This window comes from Calonectris borealis, chromosome 3, assembly GCF_964195595.1.
Source record: "Calonectris borealis chromosome 3, bCalBor7.hap1.2, whole genome shotgun sequence".
Lineage (NCBI taxonomy): Eukaryota > Metazoa > Chordata > Aves > Procellariiformes > Procellariidae > Calonectris > Calonectris borealis.
The window spans coordinates 85,479,191-85,505,370 of NC_134314.1; the positions used below are offsets into that span (position 1 = coordinate 85,479,191).

Below are 26,180 nucleotides of genomic sequence, written 5' to 3' on the forward strand. Positions count from 1 at the left end.
AATGTCTTGCTCTAGCCCCTCAGCTTGTGGACATCTGGCAACACGGGCAAGAAGCTCTGCCAGCAAGTAAGAGACCAGAAGGTACCTTCAGAAACCCGTTTCCATAACCAGTCCAGACTGATCCAGGGCAGATGTTGTCCTGCCCTGGGCAGGGGCAGTGCAGCTGAGACTTCACTCGGCTGTGCTAAGAAGCTGAGAATCTCATGCACTTCCACGGCAAAATGTTTTCTAACTCTCTGAGCTCAATGTTGAGCAGGTTTTCTTCGGTGCACACATTTAGTGCATATGACCTGGCTCTTTTTCCCCATTTCCCACGCTGTCAAGGGGCAGCTGGCAAGCCTGCAGTGGTTCTTCCTCTCTTATCTATGAATTTGACATGGATGCCTGAAAGGTGCATACCGAAGGTTTTAAAAATGCTGCAAAATTTCGTAATTGTATGAAGCCTGTAATAAATTGAAAGCAGCTGAGAGAGTTTGCCTTGCGCAGCGGTACAGATAAACTGTAAGACTACGCCCCCTATTGAATTCCCACTCCTCTTCATGCCCGCGTTTCAGCCCCTCTGGGCATTTACACTGTTTTTGATCAACACAGATTCTCTAAAGAGTTGCAAAAGGCTACATTCAGGTCACTTTAGTGTGTTTGTTTTCACTGTGATGGAGTCTTTGGGCTTTTTTTAAAGTAGTGAAGCCCAAAATCTGTTCTATGGTAAGTAGAATAAATTTGTTGATACTCCTCTAAGCTGTGTACATTTAATAGGCTATTTTGACAATTGGAGTGTGCTTGGAATTGATCTTGAAACAATATCAGCTTTCTTTTGGTTTCTGGTAATATTTTGATCCTGGAATAGAAATGTTAGCATCATAATTTGACTTCAATGGAACAAATAATTTGGATTTGGATCACAAAAAAAATCACCCTCTAAGTTGTGGGGCTAGAAAATTAATTGTTAAATAGAAATTGTAATTCTTAAGCACAGAGGGAATTCTGAAAATAAAAACCAAGTAGCGTAACTTAGTCATCCGAAATAGAGCAAGAATCCAGCTGCAGCAAAATAGCACAAGTGGTAAGTAACCTTACAGAACAGAGTGCCAAGAGCTGTGCTCTGAAGTCAGATTAATCTGTTTTCTCTTTCAGATTTCTGCATGGTGCTGTGAATGCTTCACTTGGATATAATCCTCTGAAATATGAGTGTTCTTTAGTAACATGAATAATCCCACTGTTCTTATTCAAGTAAGGATTACTTATGTGAATAGCCCATTGGAACTGCGTCCTCAGGAATAAAGGCAGATAATATGGGAATGAAAGGCATATTTTTGTGACGAATATTATGAAGGTATCTAAAACACACATGCAGAAGCTAAAAGAGTGTGCTAAACCCCTGTGTTTGATCTTACACACGCATAAGGTGAGTATGTCATTTGAATATACGGGTGTGAAAGCAGAGTAACAAACTGGTGAACCATATCCTTGGCACTGGAAAAAAAAACCAAAATACAAAGATAGCTTTGTTTCCTTCAAACACTACCTGGTTTCAAAAGATCTGTGAAAGTTTAGCTGTGTGTGTGAGGGGCTGGGGAAAGTGGTAGTTTGAAAATACCTTCAAATATACTTGAAATACCAGAACTCGATCTGATTAAAGAATTTTTTTTTTTGCTAAGGATATTAATTTGTATTTATTGTTTATTCCTGTTGCAGTTAAGAAGATGTTAGCTTCGCTGAGGCACCACTTATAACCACCTTCAGAAACAAGGGTTCTCAGCATGATGATAGATGTTTGCATGAATGAAACTATGTTTAAACTGATGTTTAAGCAGGACTAATTCCCAACAGCATTAAGGTCAGGTTTCTCAGATGTGGGAATGACGGCACCTTTGCGTTCTCCCTTCCTTTACTCCATTGCTCCAGAAACTCTAAGCTGCTCCTGGTGTTACTCTAAATGCATGAAAGGGAACAGTATTTTGACAGTCTAATTTAGTAAAATAAGAACAATACTCCGTAAGACAAAGAAAAAGCACTTTGCAAGCTTAAGGGCATGTTCGCTGCAAATCCTTGTAAGTTTCCTGCAAACACACCATGTATTAGAGCTTCTCAAAGAAACAGTTCAAAAATCTTGGTAACTGCAGGTGTGGGGCAGCCTTGGGACAGGGACACGCACCTGGACTGTTAGCACTGTGCAGTACTGTCATCAGTGAAACCAAACCAAGAAAAGGGACCTGAGACCCTCTAACATTGCAAAGCATATTAGGGCTGAAGTTCTGTGTTGATACTCCTTTGTTGAATGATCTGGTTTGATAATCGCTACCCTTAACCACTCGTTCCTCTTCCCTGCACCCTCTGGAGTGTATCTTGCCTCAGCTGTGCTCATTCAGTTGTCTGCACAACTCCAGTTTTGTGAGCAGGTTAAACAGTCTGAGGCTGGGTGGCTGCTGCTCGGGCGTCAGCTCTGGAGACGGTTCAGCTGCAGACGAATTGGATCAGAGAGCTGTTCTCACTGAAAATTGACCTTTAAGGAGGAACTGTGTTCGAGGGCTAGCACCCACACAAGGAACTCTGTGGAAATACGAGGATGGGGCAGGGTGGAATTTGGGAATTTGGGACTGCTTTTTCACAGCACCACACAGTCAAACTGGCTCAAACTGGTTGTGAAACTGCAGAGTAAATGGGATACATGAAATGATCCTTTTCAAAAGCACCTTCAAATTTTCAGTTTGGTTTTTTTTTTTCCACTGACCTACTTTGCAGCAGTTACACAAACAGCTGCACCAGCACACAGAAGGACGTGCTGAGCTGTGGTACCAAGATCTGTCACCAGAAAGCAATTGTGGAGACAGTGAGCTTTTTAACCCGAATTGCTGACAGAGAAAACTTTCATAGTGTTGCGTGGCATGAGAAAAAGGTGAACAGTTCTCAGAGCGTTGCCTATCTCTATAATATATGCAAATTATGTGTAAAAGTGATAAAATAAAGCAGTCTCTAGGAGTAACTAACTTTTGCTTCTATTTAGTGTATTCCGCTTCTGTTGTTAGGCAGAACTTTTAAAGTTTATGGGTTTCCAGACCATCGCATCTTACACTGGAATTTTGGGACACATTTTTGCAGTGGGAGCTTGGGCTGACCACTGGAATGGTTTGCTGAGAGGCAAGGTCTGCTCTCCAGCCATGTCTCCTGGCATTCAGAACTGGAGCATGGCCTCTACAGTGGGAGTCGGACTACTATCTAGTTGATTTGTAAGCTGCCTGTATTTCTTCTGAAGCTGAATTAGACATACGTATTATTTGAAAACAAAGCTGTATTTTTTATATGTACTTGCATTACCATTGACTGAAGTGACAGTTGATTATAAAAGTTCCTAGATTGCATTAGACTCAAAGGGTTTGTAACCAACTGGTTTTGTGTCTCAAAAGAAAGTTCAAGAGTAAACATTTAGCCTCCAGGAATCATCTACACTAATGGCTTCTAACTCATTTTGAGTCTCCTAAAAATTCTCCAGGGAAAATGCAGAAGCTGTTATTAACAGTACATGTAGCAACACATACTCTTAGCTGACAAAAGGCTTCACCGTTGCTGCGTAGAGCTGAGGCTCAGGTGCCTGAAGGAGGGAAGCAAACACAGTTCATTCCCGTAACACAGAACCAGCAGCCTCTGCATCTTCACCTGCAGTATTTGCTTTGCTTTTATTGAACCAGCCATGGAAAACAGGAAAGGCTGGTCCATAACCCATTTTACAAAGTTCCTTCTTCTTTTCGTATTTTGAACACTGAACTAGTTCAAATGACAATGCTGTTCATGTTTATTACTGGCATTTGAATTACCAACACTTTAAAGGAGTGCAGACATCATTCCCTTGAGCTATCCTGACTCTTGGCAAGCAAGCATTTGCTACATGCAGAGTAATGTTTGCGAGGCTGCTCTGCAGCTGTAACAGGCAGGTATTTCTTTCTTTTAAAATGTGAGTCCTTAGGTAAGTTGAAAGGACGCATCATCATGGACTATGGAAGAGAAGTGAAACTCTTGTGTCAAAATAAGACACATTTTATTTGTTTTGTTCGACTGTCAAGCAAACTCTGCCTGAATTTGCTCCATTCCTTTAGTATAAACTTGTTTCCAGGTTTACATGCCAGTAACATACATCACTGGCAAGTCTAATTTCCAGTTTATGTAAGGCGTTATTTGCATATGTTTCCTCTCAACACTAAGTTAGTCTTTAATTGCAATACAAGTGGTTTTGGCATTTGAAAGACTTACTTTCCCCCTCGTCTTCCCCCAATGAGGGGACAACTCATTTTGTTTAACCCTGCCTGGCAGCAAAACTACCCCCCAGTAACTACAAGGGCATCTAAAGCTATCGGCATTTAACGTTAGGAGAGTTAGTTAAACCAGGCTTTGCTTTCCCCATCCGACCGTAAGCTTAAGAGCTGCCGTCCTCAGGCCGCAAAAGGAAAGCAAACCGGCTCCGCGGGTGAGTTTTCAGCCTGCTACTGCGGATGCCGATCCACTGCCAACAGCTTCAGCGGGTTCTGCTGCTCTCCAGCTCCCGGGCAGCGGCCAGCAAGGCCGACAACGTGCGGGACACACACCCCACACCCCCTCCGCCCCGTTCCCGCCGTCCGTTCCCCGCGGGCCAACGGCAGCAACGGCCGCCTCACGCGGCGGCACTCCGCGCTTCCCGCCCACGCTCTGGGCGGAGCTCGCGCGTCAGGGGGTGATGTAGCAGCCCTGCGGCTCTTGGTCCCCTCATGGGTTGCGCGCGGGCCCACTGGCCCCTCGCCCTCCGGCGCGGCGCGCAGCGGCGCTGACGTGTCGGCAGCATGGCGCCCACGGGGCCGGCGGGCGCCCACCCGCCGGGTAACGGGCGCGACCGCTGGGGGGGGAGGGGAGGGGAGGGGTGGGGGTTGTGTGCGCGCGCGCGCGCACCAGGTGTGTGTGTGGGGAGATGGCGTCCGCGTCCCCCCCACACCCCAGGCGGCAGCCGCGGGCCGGGGGCCGGGGCCCGCCACGTGCCGCTGTGGTGGCAGCGGGCCGGGGCGGGGCCTTCCCGCCTACGCGCAGAGGGAGCGTGGGGAGCAGCTTAGCCGCGTCCCCTCTCCCCCTTTCCCGGTGGCGGCTGGGGCTGCCGGGAGGCTTGTGAGGGGGCAGCCCTCCCCTCAGCTTCTGGTGTTTGCTCGCAGTTCGACGCCAGTGTCGGGCGGGGGGGTGTCAGTTGTTCGCAGCGTTTAATTTTTGTAAAAGCCGCGTTTGGCGGCTCGGCGTGCGTTTAGGCGGGTCGCGCCGACCCGAAAGTGCGGTGTTGATGGCGGTGGTGAATACGGGCGCTTGTTGCAGGAGCCCCTGGCCGCTGCGGTGCAGAGCAGGTTCCTTGCAGTAGGCTTCTCTCTACTTGGAAGGGGTCCGGAGGGTGCTGGGACACCCGCATCGCCCCGTCGGACACAGTTAAGCCAGAGAAATTAAAATCCAACTGCGGGAGAGGCTGTAGCTTGATGGTAGGGACTGGGTGTGCTGCAGCTGCTCTGGGGCTTTAAGCCAAAAGTGCCATTTTGAAGGTTAAACAGAAGTCGTTGGAAGGGGAGGAGAAGTAAAATAAGCTGCTAGTTGGCATTGTCGGTATTTTAAAATGGACAGTTCTGTCAGTGGCTGCTTTCAGTGGTGCTGCTACCTGCAGAGATCCCAAGCACTTCCCTCTTCAATATTTCTCAGGGAATGCCTGATGCTGAGCCTGTACTTCAGCCCGGGCTTCCATCCCTCAACTTGTTAGACGGCCTGCAGTTGTCCTCGCTGCAGAGTTGTGTGCAGCGCTGACTCCGTAATCAGCTTTTGTGGTCTGAGGTTTTTCCAGGTTCCTCTGGCAAAGGTGGCGTTGATCTGCTCTGCCCTTTCTCCTGTGCTGTTTGGGGTCAAGCAATTGCTAGTGACTGCCCTGCTGCTGCAGAACCAAATGGGTTTGGCTGAAATGGGAAACATGGGAGGGAGGGTGTTCCAGCAGCAGCTTGAGGAGTGGTGGCAGTTGGAGGAAAGATGATCTTAGATGAAAGGAAAAAATTTGGCTTTTAAGCCAAAGCCGTTGGGTCACTTTTGTTCTGTCTCGGTATGGTCTGCTAAACTAGTTCCAACTCTAGAACACTCTGTGGTAATGCACCTTATATTTTAAGTTTCAGTAGAGTGTAAAATCAAGGTAGTTGGTTCCTGGGTCCCATTACCACTGCTGGTTTGCTACTATTTCTGTTATAGCTCTAGAGGCAGTTTTTCTCCTGGACACTTCTGAATGGAAGAGGGAATCTGTTTCTCAAAGCTCACCAGTGATCTTTATAAAATAAATTTTTCATCAACTTCTCACTGAGCAGAGGTAGGAGCAGGGTTTGTAAATGAAAAAAAGAAGGAGGGAAAAAAAAAAAAGCTGACCTGTTTTTTCCCTGCTTAGGAATTTCTCGAAACATTTTTTCATTTATTCTGTAGCAAACTCCTGCGCCCTGACTGTGCTGGAGAGGGAAATCAAGTGAGTTGAATGCTGAATTAAGATGATGGTACTTGTTTAGCAGAGCTGACTCGCGGCCTCCTCCCTACTTTTCTCCCATGGGCAGAGTTCAGTACTTTTTAGCATGCCTTTATGAATTGATCCTCTCTGATTTCTGGGGTCTTTTTGGACCTGTCTGCAGACTTTGTTTCCAACTTGAAAATTGCATTGTCAGTGTGCCAGAGCATGGCTTCAAGTAGTGCAGGCTCCTAATGGAAGAAGAGTCAAGTGTTATCCATAGCGAGGACAGGTAAATTGGGTTTTGGTGGAGCTTGGAGCTATGCCATCCATTTGTAAAACATAGAGTCTGTGTACCTCTGGCACTGGTGGCCACCTTCATGATTCCCACTGTATTTCCTGCAGCTTTTTGAGATGCTGCTGAAGAACCACAGATTTTGAAAGCTTCTTTAGAATAAAGCTCTCTGCAGAATTGGGAGCAGAGATTAGGCAGAAATCTGTGCTCCTATGAGCACAAAACCATACACTGAAGCGGCATCTGTTCAGCAAGGCAAGCTGTAGAGAAAGCAAAACAGACTACATGAGGTGCAGGACTTAAAACCAAACAGATGACTGTAAATATTTGTTTGCTTCCCAGTGTGTATGAGAAGATAGTTGGGAGGCATGTAGGTAAAAGGGGCAGAAGCTTATAGAAAGGAGGACTGATTCTGGGAAGGCTCTGATGGCCCGGCTCAGCTTTCTGGGCTGCAGTGCTCTCAGTGTCAGGGAATTAGAGGCTACATTAAAGCAAAAGCAAACTGTAATGTGTGTGTCTCATTGGATTGTAGCTCTTGCAAAGCACACGAGTTATGCTGTGTGGGAGTCTGCATTGCAGTCATACTTTCAGATATCGTTTTTTGGGTCTTGCCTCTGAAAGCCTTTAGCTCAAGGACTGATTTTATTTTCATGAATAATTTGATGGTTTAACATGAGTGGGTTTAAGCTCTTGTATAAGAACCTGCTGAGCCTGCCTGTGTGGTGTTAAAACTTTCAATTTGAAATGAGGGTGGCTTTCTTTTTTGTGTTTTAATCTCCCTTCAAATGCTTCATACTTGTTATAGAACAAATTTTATTTGACTTCTCTTCTTGCTGAGACTACATCTGGTTTAGAACTGTTTTTTCAGTGTATTGGTATAAATGTAACCTTGCAATACTTTACTCTTGGCCTCATCTTTTTTAACAGTACTGATGTCAAAACAGTAGTTGCATTGCAAGAATGCAGAAGGAAAAAAGTCAAATCAGTTAGCAGTTGCCAGTGATTTTTAGGTACTACTGTGTGTGAGTTGTAGTGAGACGTAAGGATGTTTTTGTGCTGAAGAAATCATTCTTTTTTGCAAGTGTTTTGATGATAGTGCATAACTAAAATGCAAAACAGGTGCTTACTCAAAGTGAGTAAGCCCAAGCTGAATGAAGGAGAGAGATGAAGAATAACACATCATTCATCTACATGGTTGTGAAAGATAAGTTGGATCCCACTCTTGTAAATTGGGTTTTTGGTAGAGGCTATTTGATTATTTTGCTATATGCATGTAAGTGTGTCTTCGTTCTGAAATGATTCTGTGTACGTTCTAAAGCAGAAAAGTAGGATTACTTTTGTTGGGTTTTTGGGGGTTTTGTGTTTCTTTTTGTTTTTAAAGTCTCAGATTATAGTTTTGGCTTTTTGTTTCATGTTTGGGATGGGCTTTGTTTGGCATATTAAAGCATTACAATACTGCATCTTCATTCCTAATGATAGCTCTGAAATTTCTACAGTTTTCTGTTTCAGTCAGTGTTAGACTTACCCTGTCCAATATCTTATAATTAGCATGTGATTTGCTGATTGGTTTTCTTTTGGCATTGTTGCAGAGCAGGAGAAGATCTTGTTGTGTTTGTGCAAAAGAAAATAAAACCTGGCTCTTATCTGTCAGTGTATCTTGGCATTTGCTCACTAACAGAAGTTGTTATTTACTGTTCTAATCCTAGAAGGAGGTGAATTTGGGACTCAGTTGAAGAATTGTTTTTGCTTGCTTAGTTTATTTCTTTTTCTCTATCATTACGGTATAGGTGATTAAAGTAGAATTTTTTTTTTTTTTAAATGAAGTTTACTGGTTTCTGGTTTGCACTTGTGTACCACTTAGAGTTTGGTGTCTGGTGCCAAAGCTCTGTGTTGCCATTCAAATGTTGCTGTAGTGGAAATTATCACACTTTTCAGTGTGGGAGACTAGTTTATATAGAGAGTTTGGTGTATGCCCTCGTGAACTTCTGATAATCTTGTTTCTGCAGCTGATTTTATGTAGGTGACTGTACTTAGGTGAAGGACCAACTGAGTCTAATTCTATTTAGATAGATGCCGCTGTTACCTGACATCATGTGATTGGAGCTGAAGGTGAAGTAAACCAATTACTGTTTGATTTCAGTAGAGGATTAGTTATTTTATTCTGTCTCTTAAATGGGAAGAGGAAGAGCTCAAATGTATAGATAGGGAACTTTAAAGCTGCTTAAATATTGAACTTATTTTCTTGCAGTATATCCCCAGAAAAGGATGGAAGATGAAATTGAATCAGTTCTGCAGGAGCGGATAATGGTTTTGGACGGAGGCATGGGTACCATGATCCAGCAACATGCCCTGTCAGAAGAGGATTTCCGAGGGCATGAATTTAAAGATCATTCCAGGCCTTTGAAAGGCAACAATGACCTTCTCAGTATAACTCAACCTGATATAATCTGTGACATACACAAGGTAGGTGGTTCTGATTTCTGTCTCTTGACAAGAGAAGGAAGGAGAATTTGGCCTCTGCGCTCCCCTTTCCCATGCCACAGGCTACTGGCTCTCCTGCGTCTTTTGGGGATAGGGAAGAGAGTGCTAGGTAACCATGTGAAAAAGAGTGAGCAGATTTGACTGTTCTGGTTGTGTGAGCACAGCATTCGTGTCTTGGTTCCTGATGTCACCCAGGCAGTGTTGTTTTTAAATCCCTTTTTGACTTACGTCCCTGATGCATTTCTATTAATTCTAGATTCTGATTTATTTCATTTTTCTTTCCTTTTCTACTCCTCAACCAGCACTTGAAATGCATCTAAGTAGGACACATCTGAATTCTACATGCGTGTTTCTATAATTGTGTATTAAAGAGCTGTTAAATGTGGCAGACTGAAGCAGGCCTCTCCATAGTTAATGAATATATGGGCTTCCTAATGAGTATATGTGCTTCCATATTCTCAGGTTTTCTCTAGAATGTTAATGTGTGGCCCAGAGAATAAAACTGTCTAGGGTTTATCATTGGGAATTTGCAAACAGATTTTATTATTTTCCTATCTTAAATTAGACTTTAAAAAACAACTTGCTGAGTCTTGTATTTCTTGAGTTGCAGGTATTTGTAGGTCTTACTGTAATAATTGGAACATTTGAATAGCATTGCAACTAGTTGATATTTAGTTGAAGCCTCACATCTGTTCTGGGTTTTTCCAATTATTTATTAAAAAGATCTGTATTTCATTGATCAGAATCATAACTGGCTTCTGTTTGTTAAACTTGGTATGTAATTTGTACTTTTATATTTACATTCTAACTGTTATTCTTTGGATTTTAAGAACGACAAGTTGAAAAGAATCAGAGTCTTTGACCTATAAAAATTTCAGGAGGAAATAGTTGTCGATTGAGTTCAGTCCCTAGACTGTCAACTGAGCTGTAGTGGTCATGAACCTTGGAATTTATAATAGCTCGTGGTTTTAATTGGGTAAGCTGGTTTAACAGTTGAATTTTGCAGGTTTAGCAGAGCAATAGTGATGTGACTTGAGAATGAATGTATTGAATCAAACCAACAGTAGCCTGCTATCATCCCTCCAATGGCCAGTTGTAGGTGCTTTAGGAAGAGTGTAAGAAAAGAACACAGAAGAACAAGTCTGTGGTGGTCCCCATGCCTGCAGCAACTTTTAGGTCAGGTGCTTTCTGAGCCATGAGTAGTGGCCTCATTTTATAGCTGCCAATTTCTTCTGAGAATTGGATGGAACTTGAAATAATAGATGAAAATATTTCTACAAAGTATCTATAATCCCACTATATGTATGGTTGTTGGGGTTTTTTAACAGCCTAGTGAGTCAGATTTCACAGATACGGTAACTTGAAAAGTAAATGTGAGCTGTACCTTGTCTGGCAAAGTTAAGATTCAGTGGTAAGAGAGGGGGTGTATTTTCAAAGGCAAAAACGATCTTCCTGCTTTGAGCGTATGATTTCCTTCTGTGGTAGTAGACAGTAAAGTTGAAGGGTTTTTGCTAAAATGACAGATCTGAACTAAACAAAAGCTAGTAAAAGCTGTACACATTTAACATGTTTCTTTAGTCTAGATGATTTTCAGAAACTTCATTACTTCATTATTAGCGTACACATAAGAACTTGTATATTTTCGTATAGCTATTTGTAGGTATTTCCATATGTATCCAGGAGGAGTTGAGAGAAAGCATATTAGTTTGCAGTAAAACATGTTTTAAAGCAAATTTAATTCTTTTCTGCTGTTGTTTGGATCAAGACTTTGTTTGCCCTGTTGAACCCACTGAACTCATCTGCTTCTTATAGGAAAAACTGAGTGGTTTATGTTTAATGGCCACATCGGTATTTTTGACTTACTAGCACTTGAAATATCTTAATTTCCTTGAATACGCAGGGGTCACCTAAGGGTTAACCTGATCAAAAAGAGGAGTTAGGGAGGGAGGAGGGCAACTGATAGAGGTTATCAAAACACAGACTAGCATCTGCAAAAATATTTCAGTTGGCGTTGATTTCGGTTTACTTCAGTGGGAATTACACAACCAAACTGGAGCAGAAGGCTTAATTGTTTTGTGAATCTGAGCCATTAGTTAAACTTTAAATGTGATCTGTACAAAACGTAATTCTCCTAAGCTTGTACTCTGTCCCAGTATGCTCTTGTGCTGTACAGGTTCCTTCAGAATGTTTAAATTTTCTAATCCTCTGTTGTTGTTTAACTGGTGCCTTTTCTGAGTCTGCCCACAGCAGCCCTCGCTTGCTGATGGCAATTGGACTACGTCCCACCATGTCCCTGTGCAAAAATCTGGAACGTGCTCCAGGTGCTGGACTCAGTGGCGGAGGTGACTGTAAATGTCATCTGTTAATAGAATGTGTGGCAGACACTAAAACTCTGAAAATCGGTTAGATGGAACACTTCTATTGCTTTGGCCCTGTGCCTTTGATTAAGGCCTTCAGAGTTTGATCTGCTTTGAATTAGGAGATGATTTGTGACTTTTTGTCAACTGAATGATACAAAATAGTTGGGTTGCCTTCATTCCAGATCTCAGTTCTGGAGGTCTTGGAGATTTTTTTTTTTTCATATCTTGCAGGAATACTTGCTGTCAGGCGCTGACATAATTGAAACTAACACTTTCAGCAGTACACGAGTTGCACAAGCTGACTATGGCCTTGAGCATTTGGTAAGAATGATAAACTATTTACAGATTAAAATGTTAATCAAGATTTTTATCTTAGCAACCAAGATTAGCTTAGTCCCAGAGTCCTTTGGTATTGTTTTCATTGACTGCATGCTGTCTCTAGAGCCATGTGATGGCATTGTAGCTCATTTCCACTGCTGTAGACAATTGCACTTGCTGTGTGTGACAGTCATAGTGTGCCTCTTGTTGACGAAGGCACAGGCAATAATAATTTGTCCTAGATTTTGTTTGTGCATTCCTAGAATGTCTCAGTTCTGTGAACAGGGATGTTTTGCTTCAGTCCTTCCAACTTTTACCAAGTGCCACAATGGAACTGCTTTTTTCCTGGATGTTTTGAGTTGTTTGTACTGATGTATGTAGAAGTCCTTTCAATCTTACATTTGTCATACCTTTTCTCTGCTATGTGTTGTTTTGAGAATTTGAGAAATATGTGAAAGAAAATACTTGGAAATATGCTACTTAAATAAAAAGTGAATTTAAAAGTAGGTTAATTTTGTCCTCAAAGTCCTGTTCTTCAGCTTCTGTTGACTTCAGTAGGATTTAATTAGCACCTTACAGAGTGAAATTTTATGATTAGCAGCTGTAGCTGGGGTATACGTGGGATGAGACCTGCCATGTAACTCTGTTGCTAAGGTGTATAGAGCTGTTCCTTTTGAAGTTTTGTAATAGTGCTTATGTGTATTTGTATGGCTTAGGGAGCCTTCAGAGTGTGCTGCAAGCTACTGAAGGGAAGCATTGTGTTTCTTTGAGGATGAGTTGTGCTGTACTGAACTAAAAGTTATTTGGTAATTTTCTGTAATGGTTCTAGGCATATCGGTTAAACAGAGTCTCTGCACAGGTGGCCAGAAAAGCAGCAGATGATGTAACTGCTCAGACAGGTAAGTAATACTTATTTTAATTAATTATTCATTTGTGGTTTTGACTGCCTTGCTACAATCTTTAAAATGTTGCTAACTAGAGGATAGATTTACGTCACAGGGACATAACTTGCAGACATGCACACTCTTCATTTTAGGCGCAGTAGCAATTTCACATCTCTATTCGTATCATGCTAATTTCAGCATGTTTGCAGGATCTGGTCCTTAGTGTGTTCAGCCACAGGATGGCTGTCCTGTGCCTGCCTGTTTTAGACTGCAGGCAATACACATCTTTTTTAGAGAAAAACAAATTCAGCAGGGACTGTTATAAGTTACTTAGGTTCGTACAGCACAAGTCTTTGTACTACAGAATTAGTATAGCTGATTGTAGGTAAATGTGGATTACCAGTTACTCCTAGTGTGAGTCTCCTGGTTTGACTTTACTGAGCAACTACTGAAATGTGCTTACTATGTGTCCATCATCTATAAATGTGCAGTCTTTTACCTTCAGGGCTTTATGCGAAAGGGTTGTAGCTCATTTCCACTGCTGTAGACAATGCTGTCTTTCAAAGACAAGTAATTTCCTCTTGTATTCTGGCATCAAACTGTGTTTGAAGCTAACAGTGCTCTTGCTGCTGTCCATATAAGACCTTACTGATGTGATTCATAATATGGAATAAAAATGTAAGATTTGAAAAAAAGGTGGGATTTTTTTATGAACACATGCCAGAATATTCAGATCAGGTTATCTAGTGAAAAATGCCAGGACAGTTCTATGCTGTGCATTTAAAGTAATTGAATGAAGCTTCCTGTGTCAGAGACAAATGATACTTAGAAGAAAAATTAATTGAGCCAATTCCCTTTTTCATAGATGTTCTTCTGTCTTGTGTATATACACTGAACATCTTGTCAGATAGGATTAAAACAAAGAAGTCAGCTGTGCTGGGTAATCTTGTGCTGACGAAACTCTTGAGTTGAGATGGGAATTTCCTGTTTTATAGTTCTTCACTGCTGAATGATGTGTGTGTCTTCTGTCCTTGAGGTTTTTTACATTGACATGGCTGTCATTGTAAAACCAGAGGTAAATTGTTTTGTTTGTTTTTTTTTTTCTCTTTTTCTTTCCTGTGTCTTGGTTTAGGAATTAGGAGATATGTTGCTGGAGCCATGGGTCCAACAAATAGGACACTCTCTGTGTCACCATCTGTGGAGAGACCAGATTACAGGAACATAAGTCAGTATTTATAATCATCAAGTTATTTAACTTAGGTGATGGTCTTGAAAGAGATACCTCCAGATGAAATTAACATCATTCCTGTTTTACAGCTTTTGATGAACTGGTTGAAGCGTATAAGGAACAAGCCAAAGGACTTTTGGATGGAGGAGTTGATATATTGTTAGTGGAGACCATATTTGATACAGCCAATGCCAAGGTGAGACTCCTGGGGGAAAAAAAAGTACTCAGTAATATAAGTATTTGGTGTACTACCTAAGGAAATGCAACATGGTATTGCTAAGAGCTATCAGTTACTGCTTACTAAATACATGAAAAGACTCTTCAGTTGATAACAAACAGGTAGAATGTAAGGAGATGGTTTTTAATGATAAAACAGCCTTTTCCAGAGTTTTTCCTTTGCATTTTAGTATGTGCAGTTAGTATCTTTCTGGCTGTCTGTGCCAGCTGTCCTTTTATTCCCAGAAGCTCTGCTATATTGCAAAACATCTCCAAATGCATCTGATGTTTGTATACGTAAGCATGTCTGTCCAAAGGATGCTTGTGATGCACACTGGAGAGGGAATGTCCAGTGTATCTGATTGCATGCATGGGAAAGCTTATGAGACAGTCCTGTTAAAATGTGTTTTTTTTGGGAACTGCCATCAGCTTTAAAAAAGAAAAATTGGGAGTAGAGGATTAAAAGGGTAAAATAGGAGGAATAAAAATGTTGAAAATAAAATAAAATTTTGGCATTGAGAGTTCTCTGATTATGTAGAGTTGACTTTTTGTCTTCATTGTCCTGCACAGAGTGGTCAGTGAGCTTGGTTGCCTCATTCTCTGCTCCCTTTCCAGTTCAGTTATGTTGAGAAGTACAACCCTTACCTTAGCACAAAACCACAATTCATGTGATTTTGACACCTCCTTCTTTATCTAATAACTGCTCAATGCAGGTGGTGGAGTTGTTAGGGCGCTTAAAACTGTCTTCCAATTTTAAGTGGGAAAGGTCTGGCTGGATATGCACACAGCATTTCTTTGGGGATTTGCCACAGGCTAATTAACGTGTGCAGTGGCATGACTTGTCCTTTGCAGATTTTACCAGTCATCATGGAGGTTTGGCTAGGATCCTATAGGTTTAACATTGTACTGAGCTCATATTCACGTGCAACTTTCTTACCCTAAGGACGCAGGGTAAATTTTCAGGACCTTCCAAGGGGTTACTGCAGTCCTTACTGTTAAAATCTGTGTTGGTTAGAAAGGATCCTTTGCAAACATCATGTCTAAACACATTCAAGGGCAGTGAATGTGTACTGAGAATACTACACGTAACCATGTTTGGAGTGGGGGTTGTGCTGCAGACATGAGGGAGAAGTACGTGCTGATGTTTTTTGGGTTTCAGAGTAGTCTTGGTCTTCTTTGGTTACCCCATGGTACTTCCTTTCTACGTGTTGCCAAAATGTGTTTTGGAACATCTGGAAGATGTTAGGGGTAAGGGTAAAACCTCTTGAGTGTATTAAGTTCTCGCAGGCAATATGAGGTAGCAAGTTGCATAAACAGCCATAAAAAAAAAAATTAAAATAAAAAAAAAAGGCAAACTAACTCCAACAAAAAACCAACAAACTGAAGAACTCTTGAAACGTCCATTAATATTTCGCAATTTATTCTTCTTCTATAGGCAGCTATTTTTGCACTTCAGATGTTGTTTGAGGAAGAGTATGCTCCCCGACCCATATTTGTAAGTATATATTATTTAATATTTTACATATACTTAAGCTTGATTTGTGAACTAGCTGAGATGGCAGTTGATTAAAGCATTTTGAAATGAAGGAAATAAGTGTCTTGGAAATGTACTTTTTTCACATGATTGTGAAAGGAAAAACTCATGAAGCGAAAAGCTTCATGAAATCAGTCTTGGGTAGCTCTGTCCAGCTTATCAACCTGAAGGCTGAGGAATGACTTAATTCCAGTATGTATTCATTCTGTGTATTACCACAGGAAAAGGTCTGATCATGATTTTTTCAGGCTTCCTGTCTTAAGGGTAATAAGAACCAGTGCTTCAAGGCTGAAATTAAGCAAATTCTGCCATGTTTTCAAGTACAATATGAATGGCCATTTGAAGTCAGAAAAGGTCTGTCTAATCCATATTCTTTCTCTGACATGTATTTTTCTGACAGCGGGCAGTCATGAATGCATAGGAATAAATATAGAAAAAGAATAAGCTTGTTTTGAAAGTTCGGATGTATTCTTCCAGTTTTCTGCAGTTTGCAGCCCAGGCTTTCTGATCTGCAGTTTGTATCCATTCATACCCTTTTGTTGAATGTGCCTACTCCTTCCTTGAACCTATGTTCAAACCTGTGCGGAACCCAGGCATCCACAAAATAATCTGTTGGTAACTTTCGCAGCTTATGAATGTGCTGGTTTGAAAGTTTGCTTACTTTTGGACATTCTGCCTGATAACTTCTTTTGTGTCTTGCATTTGTTTCTTGACAGTGATAGTGAGCAGCTGTTCCACGTTCCCTTTGCTGTGTAGTCATGGCATTTATAGTCCTCTGTGAGAGCCTCCTTTAGTCATCTTTTTTTCATGCTGAAGAGTCTTTGTCTATTTAGCTGCTCCATACCATTCATTCATTATTCTTGTCACCTTCTTGTTTTCCACTTTCTCGAGTCAGAGGGGAATTAGAATAGCATACAGCAGTCAAAGTGCAGACATCAGGGATTTGTATGATAGCCTAGTGATGTTCTCTGCCTCGTCCATTTCTTTCTTTGTAGTTCCTGACATTTTACTTATTGCTAGTGAGCTTTGAAATTGCATTCATAAAACTTTCTTTTGTTACTCAGATTAATTTCTCGAGCAGTAAAGACTAGTTTGGAGGTGTCATTATGTAGAATTTTTCCTGTGTTCACAACTTTGTACTTTATCAGCAATGAGTTTCCACTTTTTTATCATTCAAGTCAGTTAGCATTGAGAGTTCTCTGATTATGTAGAGTTGACTTTTTGTCTTCATTGTCCTGCACAGAGTGGTCAGTGAGCTTGGTTGCCTCCTTCTCTGCTCCCTTTCCAGTTCAGTTATGTTGAGAAGTACAACGCTTAGCACAGCTCTCTTTAGGATTCCACTGGTCACCTCTAGTAGCATCAATATTAAAGCATGTTTTGGAGTAAATAATGGATTTACCTTTGCATGGAGTCTTCTGAACTCATTCCATCTTCTGGAAAAAAGATTTGTAGGCTTAGAAAGGCTTTCCTGGCTCATTCAAACATCTCCTGAATTCTCAACTTTGTAATTGTTAGTTGGGGTCAAGACATTATTTATTATTTGCACATCTCTCTCTGTATAGTACTTAAGAGGTACGATTAAACAGGTTAAGGCTTCTATCTCCACTATGAAGTTGCAACATCTGATGTTCCCTTGTGGCAAAAGGAATAACTTGTTTTTAAGGCCACCCCGCCATTTCCCACCCCTCACCAACCACCACCAAACAACCTAATAGCAGTCCTGAGACCTGAAATGACGTAAGGGGGAGGGTAGGGAGGATGGGGAGGATAGCTGATAGCTGCCTAAACAGGTAACCACTGCAGACTGGTTCAGAGGCCATCATCGGAACGATACTGTGATACTAATGCTAACTTGCTGCTGAATGGTTCATGGTAGTTTTCCCTCTTCTTTTTTTTTTTTCCCCTTTTTTTTTTCCTTTTTCTCCCCCCCCCCCCCAAGGGGCAGAGAGAGAGAGAAAGATGACTGGTCAAAGGTTTGCTGTTCCACTAGCTAAAATATTTAAACGTTTATAGGGAGGAAAAGGTTTCATTTTTCTGTTTGGGTTGTGCCTCATCACTTTGAGTGGGGCACAAGTCCCTCTGCTTTGACTTTTAGCAGTTCAACCATTTAAATTCTTGTTTTTATTGCTAATTTTATTCTTCTCCTTTCTCTGTGTTCAATTGATATTTAGATTTCTGGAACCATTGTGGATAAGAGTGGGCGTACTCTCTCAGGCCAGACAGGAGAGGCATTTGTCATTAGTGTTTCCCACAGTAAGCCACTTTGGTAAGGAAATGTGTATTTCTCTTAGTAAGTTATCTGTAGATTGTGATTCTTTTCTATTTTAACCCTTTGCTTGCAGCTAAATGGAAGCTATACTAGCTGTGATCATATTTAATCACATGTATTGCTAATGTGTTCTGCTGTCATTCCCTCAGCAGAAATTACATTTCCAAAGAATGCTGAATTTTTAAAACATTGCTCTAAATAATCTGGGGGTTTATGTTTGCAACAGCTGAAATCACAATTAGGTCAAAGCATTAAAAAAAAAAAAAAATCTGAAACTGTAGTTTGCCATCTCCTACTGTCTCAGGTTGTGCCAGGAGCTAATTCCTGCTATGGGCAGGGCTTACCTCTCTTTCTTAGAGAGAGGCAGTGCCAGCTCAGTATGTTTCAGGGTGGTTTGAAAGAGCAAATCATAAGATTTCATTCCAGTGTTCTTTTTACTGAACTCTTACAAAAATGTGTATATTCCCTGAGTGTTTTTCTCAAGGATGTGCATTGTTGTTTTGAGAGCTCCTGATGCCTCCATTTACTTGCATTCTTTTCTGTTGAGGCAGAAAAGTTGAAATAAGTATGAGCTTAAGATCTGTGAAAAGGCATAGTACAGCAAATTTTGATCATTGTGCAAAGTTTTGCATGTTAGTTTGAATATTGTTCCCTGTTTCTCTATTCTTCTGTGTTTCTATGCCCTATTCTACCTCCTCCTTGCCTCCTCTTCCCTCTGTACCATTTCTTCTCTCAGGTTGGTTCTTCACACAAAAATTTACATTGGAAATAGATTCCGCCCCCCCCCCCCCCTTCTTAGAATATTCTAACTTAAAACATTTAATTCACTGTTAGCAGTGCATGGCATGCATGTTGCGATGAGCCATTGTTTGTTTTTACAACAAAATTCCAACTAAAACGCGCAATCTGTCATCTCAGTGATACAAAAGCAGAAGACTGCATTCACAGCTTTCCTGACTGCCCTTGAGGCTCCACTTTCCCAGACCAGACGGTGCTCCAGAAGTAACATATGGAGCCTCTTGGAACAGGGTGGTAGTTGACTTCTTCTCTCAGCACCACAGCCTAATGATCCATGTTTGGCATGAGTCTGTCTCAGATAATCTTGCTCATAACTCTCTTGCCTCTGAAGAGGAGAGAAGGGCACTGGAGCAGAAATCAAGAATTTATTAAACCATATTTCATAAAAGCTATCTTATGGGTCTGAATGCTTAGGGCCTGTTTCCCATTTATGTGAAGGCTACTATACAGCACTGTGGCAGAAGGGTTTTAGTTGTGGGAGCAGATTGCATTTAATGTTGTTTCTGTTGCCACATTGGTACAGAGTGGCTTTAGGGTTGTGAAAATGCTGATTAGCAGTAGTATCCTAGGGATCATGTTATACGTGTTCACATGTTTCCATTTGGGTTTTGTATGTCCTGTTTATGGTGATGTGTTGTCCTGAAGTCAGTTTGTTTGGAGTCCCCCTAAAAAGTGTGTGCTTTGTGTCCGGTTGATACAGATACTAGCTGAGAAAGGGGTGAACTGTGCTTAGTAAGTGCTGAAAGATGTGTGGCAAGGTGCTCAGATGTGTATGAGTTTCCTTTGTGTTATTTCGGCTCTTGTGATTGCTTCTACTGTGGTAGCGTTGAGAAGACGTACGCTGAGTTTAGGGCCCTCATGTGGTGTTTGTTCTGGTCCCATGGGCACTCTGCAGCCTTAGCTTTCACAGGAGCTGATGCGTGACTGCTGTGAAAAAATGAGCAAGGGAGGGAGGTGATGTTTAAGATGAGGGTGTGATGGTTATTACACTAGGGTAACAGTGATAGCATACCAGCAGTCTGGTTCAAGGCTGCTGGCTTTTAAGGCACGGTTAACGGTTTGCTTTTCTCAAATGTTTTCTTTCATGATGCTGTTGAGTGCCATGGGGAGATGATACTGCCCACAGAAGCTACTTTTTGTTTCTGAATGAATGTGCGTGACTGTGCTTAGTTTGACTTGGCAGTTTTGAAACGCTTGGATGGTGTCGTGCTCATAGATGTATTTGTCAGCCACCCCTGCAGTGGGTAATCATTCAGGCAGTCTGGAGGGCCAGTGCCCAGTAAGTCAAGTGAGAACATCAAGAAGTGCTTGTTTGGTGAGTATGCTGGCTGCTTTTACAGTATCTCTCTAGTAAGGTGAGCTAAAGAGAGTGACAGGTGAGTTTGTACTCAGAACCAGAGACAGATGGATATTAAATGTGGAAGGGAGAGATGAAGCTGCGTGATACAGAAGAAAGCTTAAAAAGAGGGGGTGGGGAGTGTTAGCTGGAAGCTTGTAAATTGAATGACTTAACAGTAGTAAGTACCTTGCATTCATCTGCATTTGATAAGGACAGTTTTGTTAACAACTCTTACCTTGCTTTGCTTTGAAAATCCTGAGGGATAAGCCTCTGCTTTGAAATAAATTCCAGAACCTCATTGCTGTAATTGTGCATTCATATCCAGGGGATCTGTGTGAAGGATCTAAATGTGTGTAAACACTGAATAGGGAAATGAGAATAAAAGGGTTCTTTTAAAGTTTTCCTGTTTAAATAGAATGGCCCGCATGAGATGCATTAGAAAAAGCACTTCGAAGGTAGAGCTGGCTGTTTGGAAAAACAAACATATATGCCCCTCTGCAAAAAAAAAAAAAAAAAAAAAAAAACAAAACCAACCAACAAAAAACACCAAAAAAACCCCAAAAAACTCAACCAAAACAAAAAAACCCAAAACAAACAAACAAAAAAACAACCACCAACAACAAAAACCCCCACCCCCCTTTCCCTCCCCCCCCTCCCCTCCCCCCAAAAAACCAAAAACTCAAATCTAAGTGGTTGGAAGAAGGGGTTTGCATATTGTTTGGTCTGGGTATCTGATTGTGATATTCAAGGTCCCGGTTTTGGATGTTGCTCTGAGCCCCTTGGATCTCAAGGATTTGTGATTCTGTCCAACAAGTGAATCGGGCTGCAAGCATTTACTGCTACTACCTGTGCAGTTGCCAAGCCCCTGCCTACTCCCTGGAAACAGGAGAAAAGTCAAAAACCATTTTGTGCTCCCAGTCCTGTGCAGGGCTTTATTACTTTTGACCTCTGGGAAACTAAGTGGGCATACGTGCACTTTATTAACTTAGCTACCTCTGAGGCAGCCTCTGTGGCTCAGTTAGTTGGGAGATGTGGCTGTTATCTGTTCCTGTTTCAGTGGGTTAGCTTGCATCCTCTCTGAGACCGTTATTCCAGGAAAGGAGAAAGCTTTTTTTACATCTTTCTCTTAGAGCAGCACTGTGAGCACCTTTTGAGTTTTGCAGTGCTCATAAGCTGGTTTCTAGAATGGTGCAGAGAGATCAGGAAACATATGTAAAAGATCTCTTATATACTTTCTGAAAGAGAAATTTCCATTTTTAATATTGATGTAGACATTTTGAGTGCAAGTCACGTTTAAGTATCTGTCACTGAATGAAAGAAAACATGATTGTACCTCATATACTGGTAAAATTGTCTGAGAAGCTTATTCATGCAAAAATACTTCTGCTGTAGTGCTGTCTAGGTTACTAAAACGTAGCAGATTCAGTTGCCCAAGCTTAGTGCTGCCATGAGGCATCTTGGGGGACGCACTTGGTTTCTTCCAAGGTTTATTGTAATTTTAAAAGAAAATGATGAGTTAGTGGCTTGAAGCAGGACTTACTCGTTCAACCTTTTTCATACTACTTCTTGTAGCACAAGGCTCCTTTCCAGTCTGTCATTCTCATTCCATTTGTTCTCTCTCTCACCTAGACAATACAGAGTTGCTGCAGTTGCTGTCAAAATGCTGCCATTTTCCTCCTGGATTTTGAAATGAAAACTTGGTTTACTGTTCCCAGTTCAATTCAGTCCAGTCCCCCTCCCCCTTGCGCGTTTCTTCCACCCAAGGGTTCTCATTTTGCACAATCTTGCTGTATTGATGATGATGATTAAAGAAATTGGAGATCAGGTTGGTTTTGTTGTAGATGATTGTGGGAGTTAGCAGTTGCCGGCACTAACATTTGTCTGTTTTGTGTGTAAAAGGTGTTTTTGCCTCAAAATAATTTTTGAAAATTTATTTTCCAGTATTGGCTTAAATTGTGCTTTAGGGGCAGTTGAAATGCGACCATTCATTGAAACAATTGGAAAATGTACAACAGCCTACATCATCTGTTACCCCAACGCAGGTGTGTTGGTGCACATGTTCCTATGCTTATGGGCAGACGAAATGTAACTAAACCATGCCATCTCATTAGCAATAATGGAGTTGAATTAGCTTAAAAAGATGATTGTTTTAACTCTTAAAAAGAGGTTAAGAATATTTTAAAATGCTTAAAGTAACTGTTGTTAGTTCTGTGACAAAGAACCCAGAATGCTGTCTTGCATGATTAATAATCTATTGAGTAATGATTGCAAGGGTGATGAGGCATTTTAGTCCTCATACAAGTGTAGCTACTTTAAATATGTCTTTTACGGAATTTAATTCTGTTCTTGTGGGCTTCAAACAAATTGTAATACTAGAAAAATTACGTTTCAAGGTCTTCCCAATACTTTTGGTGGTTATGATGAAACTCCAGAAGTGACTGCCAAGCATATAAAGGTATGAAATATTTCTCGTGAATGTGTCATATCTGACATACTAGTAGACAAGAATTCTTTGCTTGTATTTTATGTGTATTCATTACAATACTGTGGTGTGGTTCCCCTTGCCTCCCCCCCCCGCCCCGATGGCTCTATTTGGATTGTTTATAGACAATTTGCTGAAGGATAGTGCTTTTGAGATACAAGGTTAGGAAAAAATAGGAAACTGTGAAAACCTTAATTACTTTCATGTCCTACACTAAGTAGCTTTCCTGCAGCTTGATCTGTGGATGTTACTCATTTGCACTCCTATGTTCTTACTTTTACATTTGGGAATTGTTGAAAAAGCTGAGAGGTTTTTATGAATTGGCAGAATTTTACAGAGTTGTGTGTATAGAAACTGCTGATGGTGGTGGTGTTGCAGTGCAGGGTGTCCTTCCACATGCCACTGGATCTGTGCAAGACAGAACTGTGTGGCTGGAGCTGCAGTGTGTCAGCAAGAACACGGTATCTGCTGCATGTTAATTCCCTTTTATAATACAGTATGACTAGTCTTTGATACTCATCCAAGTTTTCATCTGGGGCTTCAGTATAAAATAGGCCAGTTTCAAATGTAGTTTCCTAAAATTAGGTGTTGAAATTGCTGGTTAGCCTTGGGAATCCACATCTCAAAACAAATCCTAAAGAGAAGAAATAGTAATGATGTTTTTTAATTTAACCTTTTTTTCTTGTGATCCCCCTGAATTGCTTAACATACAAAGAAAAAATATGTATAAATATTTATCAAAAAAAAAAAGATGCCTTTATTAACTTGAAACAAAATTCTCTTTCCCTCCCTTTTACAGAATTTTGCTTTGGATGGTTTGGTCAACATAGTTGGAGGTTGCTGTGGTACTACACCAGCACATATCAGGTACCTCATGAGCAACAACTGTAGGTGCACTGGGAAGTAAATTAAGTGTTGCTTCTGTGGAGCAATATTCCATGATTTGCCTTAGAGTTTCCTGAAAAGATGGATCACTTGAATGCCAATAGCAGCAATATATGGAGTAGAAATAACCTGGCTTTCATAGCCATATCTATCATGAAGAATGAGTAGAGGCATGGTTCAAACAAGGATTATACCTCTACTGTTTTGTCATCTAAAATTGTTTTGGAATGACTCCACCCTCTTTACCGTTGGATAGAATAGAATTCCCATCTCTGCTTCCTTACGCTGTATGTTCTTTCTCTTTCTGGCCGTCTTAGCCACAAGGTGGCCCTTCTGGCCACAAGGTGAAACTTAAGGTTTGCTTTGATGGTAGGAGGAAGGAGAGTTTGTGGGTGTGTGTGGGAAATGTCTGAACGGGAGATCTGGGAACGTTGTACAGCTGGTGCTAATCCTGGCTACTCAGGAGGAGTGTTTCATATCTTTCTCACTGGAAGTAGGTCAGTGGGAAAACCTCCCTCTTTCACCTGGGCTTGAAAGAGAAGGGGCCCTTGATTCATTTTTACCCTGATACAAACTGGGAAGAGATGGTATGTGAACATGTCGAGGAGATGGTATGTGAACATGTCGAGGACACTGTGTGTTGCTCCTGACTGGAGCAAAGAGAAAGTGAACGTGAATGCCATGAGTCATTCTGTCATCTGAGAAACGTGTCTCAGCACAGAACAATGTTTGTCCCTTTTTTTTTTTTTGCTGCAATCAGTAATTGCTCAGCTCAGCAAATCATGAACACTTTTAAGAGTCAGTGTGGTTGAGGACTGGTTCTGATATCCATCAGGTATTCCATTGGCACGGTATTTCACATTCTGTATTTGATAAATCTTCAGCTTTGTACATTCTGGGCAAATAGCCACGATAGGATCTTCTGGGAGTATGTTTTTGCCTTTGGCCACACAAAGTGAAACAAGCTAATTAGTCTTGTCTGCTACAGGGCTAAATTGGAGATGTGGGTATATGTCTAGTATGTTCTGTTTGAGTCCTGTCTGGAGTGGTTTAATTTTAATCGAAAACTTTATTTTTTACTTTTCTCTTTCTGTAACTCAGGAAAATTGCCGAAGCTGTGAAACTATGTAAGCCTCGCGTTCCACCCTCTCTCTCTCAAGGATACATGCTGTTGTCAGGTAAAATGGATTGTAACAGTTTGAGCTTTACAACTCATGCAACCTTCCTTTATAAATTTATTTGCTGTTTTCTGCTGATCAGAACGGCACTATGAGTTTCTGGTTCTAGCTCAATCCACCAAGCTTATGGAATGTGTAACCAGATCTAAATCTTACTGCTTTGGCCAAAGGATTAATGGAACATTTTATTATGATCTTGTATAATATACCAAAGCCAGCATATTTTACTTTATTAGTCTCAGATACTTTGTAATGGTGAGTGAGTATCTTTATCCTCACTTTGCCACGGGAGAGAGTTAAGCACAGAGAGATCAGGTAATTTGACTGTAGTTGATGGCAGAGCTGGGATGAGATCCTTGTTCATCTGCAGTGAGACAGCTGCCCTATGTTGCCTGAGATGTTGATCTAGTCGTACTGGGACAGTGTTCCAGCAATACCTCCAGGTCTAGAATGTCTTTTGTTTTAGCTAAGTCTAGATCTGTATGTTCCTCAGCCAGGCCTTCTTTTAAGCCTTTGGGACATGTATCCAAGTAAAACAGTACCTTCTTTTTGGGATGGTATTTTAATCTCAAAGTGAAATCAGTTTAGCATAAATTAAATAAATCATGGTTGGCCTGTGATTTCATTCATTAGCTTATTCTGTTTTGATGTAAGGTTTGTTTGCCTCTGTGTTGCCTGTTACCCAAGGGTCCCACTTGGCTTGTTTCTCTGAACTTGGGTACGTGATTAAGAGCTGACCTTGTTTGTCAGTCAATTCAGTGGGCTCCTTCTCTGGTGGTGGTAGAGTCATGAGATAACATAGTTGGAAGTTGAGAGGTGTGTATGTGCGTACGCATACATGCCGAACGGATTGTAGCTTCACGTCATTTTATATTGAACAAATTGGCTGTTATTTTTTGTGGATCGGGTAAATTATTGACTATCATTGAGGAAGGATAGAAACCTTTGGCATGTGTGTTGGAAGTTGTTTCATGGCACTTCTTTGCTAGTTACTCATTTGATTTGTGCACATCCTGATGTGCTGAGAAATCACTATTCTTAAAGAGAGACACACCTCTGTTTCACAGTTTAGAAAATGGCTTTTGTCTTTCTTACACAGTTTTTTTCTTTTCTGTTTTTACAAATATGTTCAAAAATATCTTTTTAAGGTCTGGAGCCATTCAGGATTGGGCCATACACCAACTTCGTTAATATTGGTGAACGCTGCAATGTTGCAGGATCACGGAAGTTTGCTAAACTCATCATGGCAGGCAACTATGAAGTATACATTTTAACAATAATTTTTATAGCTAACGCTCTGATTTTTCATTGCTCCATTGCACTGTGTTATTGTTTGTTTTGCTGGCACAAAGCACTATTCTACACAAGTTACAAGAGTAAGAAAACAAGGAGAATTTACTTTCTCACTGTCCTTTGTTTCTGTGCTTACCAGCTCCTAATAAATTTG

The 26,180-nt window shown here is 41.1% G+C and overlaps 1 protein-coding gene across 2 annotated transcripts in view; it reads left to right on the forward strand.

Moving 5' to 3' along the window:
- The first annotated feature begins 4,707 nt into the window (after nucleotides 1–4,707).
- MTR (5-methyltetrahydrofolate-homocysteine methyltransferase) overlaps nucleotides 4,708–26,180 on the forward strand; it is a 52,415-nt gene continuing 30,942 nt past the window's right edge. For both annotated transcript variants that reach the window (XM_075146528.1, XM_075146529.1), the window contains exons 1-13: nucleotides 4,708–4,845; nucleotides 9,010–9,224; nucleotides 11,834–11,923; nucleotides 12,750–12,819; nucleotides 13,937–14,029; nucleotides 14,122–14,228; nucleotides 15,684–15,743; nucleotides 17,954–18,048; nucleotides 22,130–22,230; nucleotides 22,582–22,643; nucleotides 23,470–23,537; nucleotides 24,657–24,733; nucleotides 25,882–25,994. In XM_075146528.1, coding sequence (XP_075002629.1) covers nucleotides 4,809–4,845; nucleotides 9,010–9,224; nucleotides 11,834–11,923; nucleotides 12,750–12,819; nucleotides 13,937–14,029; nucleotides 14,122–14,228; nucleotides 15,684–15,743; nucleotides 17,954–18,048; nucleotides 22,130–22,230; nucleotides 22,582–22,643; nucleotides 23,470–23,537; nucleotides 24,657–24,733; nucleotides 25,882–25,994 — 1,188 coding nt within the window. In that variant the 5' untranslated portion in view covers nucleotides 4,708–4,808. The remainder of the gene's footprint in view (nucleotides 4,846–9,009; nucleotides 9,225–11,833; nucleotides 11,924–12,749; nucleotides 12,820–13,936; nucleotides 14,030–14,121; nucleotides 14,229–15,683; nucleotides 15,744–17,953; nucleotides 18,049–22,129; nucleotides 22,231–22,581; nucleotides 22,644–23,469; nucleotides 23,538–24,656; nucleotides 24,734–25,881; nucleotides 25,995–26,180) is intronic.